The following is a 5877-nucleotide window of genomic DNA, read 5'->3' on the forward strand; positions in this document are numbered from 1 at the left end:
GACTTGATTTGGAGCCTTAACTGATGGAACTGAGGGCATTGTTTTGAGTTTGATTGAAACGGTGTCGTTTTCAATTTGTCCATCATGCTTTTGCTTTCTTTGAAATGACATTTGTATAATTGATTTGACAAGAAAAATTACATATTAGCATGCCAACGTGTCACTTAATAGCCACATATGTGAGTCACTAATGAAGGGTTGAGTTTTGCTAACGGAATAAAACTTCAGGGTGTAAAATCCAAGCAACCTTAAATTTCAGGGATGTACTTTGCAATTTACCCATAAATTGACACAATTTTAAAATTATTTAGGAATCTAACCTTTTTATTAAAATTTAGTTAAGCACAATTTCATCCTTTAAAATTGATTTTTCAAATACCATTTACCAAAAGAGACTAAATTTCGAAATAATTTTGAAGCAAAGTCAATTTAAATAATAATTAACTAGTCGTTAACTAGTGCTATGCACGTAAGGTAGACTAAAATAATTTTATTAAATCTTAAATTGATTAAGAAACTATACTATTGCATGATTTGCTCTTGTATGACTTCAATTTGTTTTACAATTTGATGAAGAAGCCATTGCTTGAATGTGCAATGACTTACAAAAAATTTGTCAGACAGTTTCAAATATAGCAAAAAAATAACTCAAAAATTTAGATATTAAAACTTTTGAAAGACCAAAAAATATTAAAGAATCAAATGATTCATTGTTTAGAAATTATTGAAACAAAACAAAATATACATGACTAAAGAATAGAGAAATATAAGAGAAAGATGAGTTACATTCAAAAGAATAATTTCAATTATTGCAAGCTTTTTTATCTTGTAAAAAACAGTTAAGGAGAGTTTGGTAGTTTATGTACAGAAATTACTTTTTAAAAAATACATGAAAAACCATAAAATATATTTTTTTAACAAAGTAAAGGAGAAGAAAATAACATAAGAAGAGCTCATACCTCTACTCGGCTTTAAAAAAAATATTGGGGTTTGCATTGCTTTTATAGTGTTCATGATTAACCTCACAAATTTGGAGATAAATTATCAACGTTTGAGTTTAAGTTGGACTTGTTAGAAAGATAGAGTTTCACTCATTGTTAAGTTTGGATTAAACAAAAATAATTTTGTTTAAAAAAAATGATAATGATAAGTTTGAGTTTAAGTTGGACTTGTTAGAGTGATATAGTTTCACTCTTTGTTAATTTTGGACTAAAAAAAATAATTTTATTTAAATATTGTGTTGACGTGGAAAATTGTGAGAGTTTCAAAGGATTTAGATTAATTAAAAATAATTTTATTTTAAAAAAAAAATGATAATGATGAGCTTGAGTTTGAGTTAGACTTGTTAAAAAAAAGATAGAGTTTCACTTCTTGTTAAATTTGAACTAAATAAAAATAATTTTATTTAAATAAAATGATAATTTTATTTAAATATTATGCTGACGTGAAAAATTGTGAGAGTTTCAGAAATTTCGATTATATATATATATATATATATAGAGTTCTTTATCATATTTGTATAATTGTTCTTCAATTCAACAGGACAACTGACTAAAACTAAAAACACATAAAGGTTCAATTCAAAAAAAAAAAAAAAAAAAAAAAAAGCAAACAAAAAAACAAAAAAAACAAAAAAACAAAACACACACACACACACACACAAAAAGATAGTGATTGGTGACTTGCTAAAAGGCTCCAAGGAAACTTCATTTAAAAGGGCTCCTGGAAAGTTTCAAGCTATTAGAGATAAATCCCAACGTGACTCTGTTTATGATGAGTCCTAACGTTTTTATTTTTTTAATAACAGAGTCCTAAAGTATTTAGTTTGGATTAAACAAAAATCATTTTGTTTTAAAAAAATGATAATAATGAGTTTGAGATTAAGTTGGATTTCTTAAAGTGATAGAGTTTCACTTTTTATTAAGTTTGGATTAAACAAAAATAAATTTATTTAAATACAATGATAATTTTATTTAAATATTGTGCTGACGTGAAAAATTGTTAAAGTTTCAGAAATTTTGATTATATATATATATATATATAGTTCTTTATCATATTTCTATGATTGTTCTTCAATCCAACAGGACAATTGACTAAAACTAAAAACACATAAGGATGGTGATTGGTGACTTACTAAAAGGCTCCAAGGAAACTTCACGTAAAAGGGCTCCTGGAAAGCTCCAAGCTACTAGAGATAAATCCTAACGTGACTCTGTTTATGAGTCCTAACGTTTTTAGTTTTTTAACAGCAGAGTCCTAAAGTATTTAGTTTAGATTAAACAAAAATAATTTTATTTTAAAAAAATGATAATGATAATAAAATGATAGTGATGCGTTTAAGTGTATATATATATATATATATATATATTATATTCATGTTATTCACAATTCCACTCTTTTGGGATTTTCACTCTTTAGATCCAAGCCCGTGGTACCCAAGCAATCCTACTATACCATACTATACTATCAAATTAATGGCTCCTCCTCCGGCTCCCTCCCTTCTTGGACCACCGGCTCTCCGCCACATCAACCCTAAAACCCCACAAAAATTGCCACAAAATCTGACCTTTCCCACTTTAACCCCCACCCTTGACCTTTTCTTTGAACCCACAGCCAATATGGATCAAAATTTAGTGACCCATTACGTACAACAAGCTTGGCACCATGAACCCTTAACTGCTCTAAAACTCATATTTAACCTTAGTCTGGTCAACAGAGATGTGTTCTTTTCTGCTGTCGAATGGTTGAAGGAAAACCACCTTAACACACTGTCATTGAATCTCCAAAACTTTGTACGCTTTGGTTGCTTGAATGTTCTTCCTCAACTTCTCAACAACTGGGTTCTCAAGAAAAAGGTCCGGATGTCACGGTATCATCAGCCTCGGCCTTGGCCTCATAGTATGAAGAAGAAGACTGTGGAGACGAACAACATGGAAGGGGATTTAAGAAAAGATAAGCATATTATTAGGGGTAAAAGGGCTGTGAAGATTTACAATTCTAACTCTGATTATAGGTACTTATTCGAATGCATTGCAGATCTGTTTGCAAAGCTTCTTAAGTCTGATATTGAATATTTGAAGTTGGGTGAGATTGAAAAGATCAGCATGGCTTCAAAATGGTGTCCTTCACTTGATAGCTTGGAAGATCAAAGGACCCTGCTATGTGAAGGCATCGCGAGGCGGGTTTTCCCACTAGATTCTGATCCTGAGTACAAAGATATTGATGAGGCTCATTACGCTTATAGGGCTCAAGACAGGCTTCAGAAAGAAATTCTTGTTCCACTCCGGAAGGCTCTGGTGAGTGCCAAAAGGTGCGAGTCTGTGCCACCTAGACCTGCTCTATCCGACGATATGAAGAAACTGTATGCGGAAATCTTTGATAAAACAATTGGATGTTTCATTCCTGGTAGAAATTGCGATCTGCCCTTTTCGAAAATTCGTGAGAACAAGTATAAGGCTTATCTTGAGATTGCAACTCTGTGGGTAAAGGCAAGCGGACCCTTGCTTCCAAACGAGATTGTGGTTAACTTAAATAATGGGGTTGACAGCGAAGTTGTGGAGTGTGAATGGCAGAGACTTGTTAGGTACATGGAAAGCAAAGGGAGACTGAAAAACTGTTTGGCAATTTGTGACCTATCAAAAAATATTGGAGCAATTCAAATGGATTTATGTGCCTCAATGGGAGTATTGCTTTCAGAACTCAGTGATGAGCCTTGGAAGGGAAAGGCTATCACTTGCAGCCACAATCCTATGCTTTGCAAGATTGAAGGTGACAATCTTCAATCCAAGATCAAGTTTATGAAAGGACAAGAATGTGATGATAACATCGATTTTAAGATGGTGTATGATCTGCTCTTGGAATTTTCTATGGCCGAAAAGTTAAGCCCAGATAGGATGGTGAAGACAGTTTTTGTGTTTAGCTATGACTTTGGGGGTAAGGAGTTTAGTGATAAGGTGTTTAGCCATAAGGAGTTTACTGATAAGTTGTTTAACCATAAGGGGTTCCAGCAGGAAGGGTATATGGTATTGCCAGAGATTATTTTTTGCGATCTTGGAGATGCTTCAATTTCTGTGGCAAGGAAGTGCGAAAGGTTGGCCATGATTGGAGTCTCAGTGGAATCACTGACTGCACTGTTGGAGGGAAATGCGCATCCATCTATAGAGGATTTAGTGAAGTTAGTACCAACTCCAGAAGATTTAATGGAGTCAGCAATTTCTGGAGAAGGTTACAATGATCTAATTGTATTTGATTGATGTATCTAGAATCTCAAATGAAATTATGCTTTTAGCAGAATAGAATTTGTTCTGTTTGTTTATTATTTATTTATTGGAAAAAGAAAAAAAGATGAAGAATTTGATTTGTTTGCACAGTATAGTCTTTCTTATTAGAAGACATCAAGGATTCATTGTTGTCTACCGCATTTTTCTTTTTTCCTTTTCTGTGTTTTATTCCAATGGTATTGATTTAAAAAAAAAAAAAAAAAAATTCATTGCATTTAATACCCCCACCTCCAACCTCCATTTAAGATAAATATCCACAGATTCTTTGAGATCCCACTTGGGAGTGCACCGTTTAGTGGATTCATACCAAAAACAGGTTGTTTCCTGGCATTATTCAACAAGCTTTATGCTTTTGGCTTGCGTCAAAAGAAATTCTTGAACCTGATTGTGGATGTTTTTGATAATTTGTGTATGAGTTAATCGGTTACCTTCAACAACATAAATGAGTAAGAAGTTTGTTTATTTTCTTCTATCTTTGGGGGCTGAAGACCTAACTACAAGAGGAAGCAGCCCAGGTCAAGTGCCTTTAAGATCCATAGAGAAGAGTATGTGCCGCAATGCACTGAACATCGAGTTTGCCAACTAAAATAGGTAGCTTCAAGTTTTGTTTTCATAATGCAGTTCTGTGGCTTGACGAAAGTACATTTTTAATCTATACGAGTTATTGGAACCTTTTTTTTTATTTTTATTTATTATTATTATTATTATTATTGAAAGTTGAGGAGCAACTATCTATTTCTTCTATAAATAATACTATAAATACAGAAGTTTTGCTACTCTCTTTGTAAGCTAATTTATAATTTATATATGACCTTATAATATCATGTTGAGTTCAATAATATATATGACCTTATAATCAACCTTACATCTTCAAGGCAGGGGAAAGATTACCGTCAATGAAAAAACAAGACAAATTAGAACCTCAGGGAAATTTTGTAGCCACATGAGCTACAGAATTGCAAATCCTCTTAACCCAAATAAAAGAGCAATCTACAAAACATTCAGCTAAAGAAAGAATATTAGACAGGGTCGCATGGATAGACAAATCCCCAGTGAGCTCGGTAGATGAAAGAGAGTCAAAGCAAGCTTTAGCATCGTCTTTGAAAATCACATGGCTCGAATGTTCTCTATTTGAAAGCTGAAATGCCCACGGAAAGGCCTCTGCTTCGCCTTGGAGAAGGGAATGTATCCTAACCAACCTTGCCCAAACATTGATCACAAAACTATTATGATCTCTAGCAACCACAGCCAAAGATGCTTTGGAATTGGACAGAGCTGCATCAACATTGAGTTTGATCCAGTTTTGCGGAGGGGGGGGAGCCAGGAGTGGTGGACAGGGAGGAATGGGGGGTGGCTCAGGATCAGCAACTACCAAGGAGAACTCATGGAGCCTGTTGCAAATGTGTTGGATGGAGGAGTGCAAGTTGAAAGATCCTTTTGAGGTGCAGAACATGATTTCTTAGGCTCTAAATTTCTTCTAAAGTGAGGGCCATGTTAAGGGTGACAAGCATACCCTCCTGTGCGACATGTTCTCATTGCTGCAGTTGCTCATTGGGTAGAAACTGAAACCATGACAGCATGTGTTGTTAATGGTAAT

At 33.7% G+C, this 5877-nt stretch overlaps 1 protein-coding gene across 1 annotated transcript; it reads left to right on the plus strand.

Annotated features, from left to right (window-relative positions):
* Positions 1-2474: 2474 nt before the first annotated feature.
* Positions 2475-4253, plus strand: LOC112009399 (uncharacterized). The gene has a single exon (XM_024041732.1). The coding sequence runs from the start codon at positions 2475-2477 to the stop codon at positions 4251-4253; it is 1779 nt and encodes a 592-aa protein (XP_023897500.1).
* The last annotated feature ends 1624 nt before the right edge of the window (positions 4254-5877 follow it).

Source organism: Quercus suber, unplaced genomic scaffold, assembly GCF_002906115.3.
Source record: "Quercus suber isolate HL8 unplaced genomic scaffold, Cork oak 2.0 scaffold_464, whole genome shotgun sequence".
Taxonomy (NCBI): Eukaryota; Viridiplantae; Streptophyta; class Magnoliopsida; order Fagales; family Fagaceae; genus Quercus; species Quercus suber.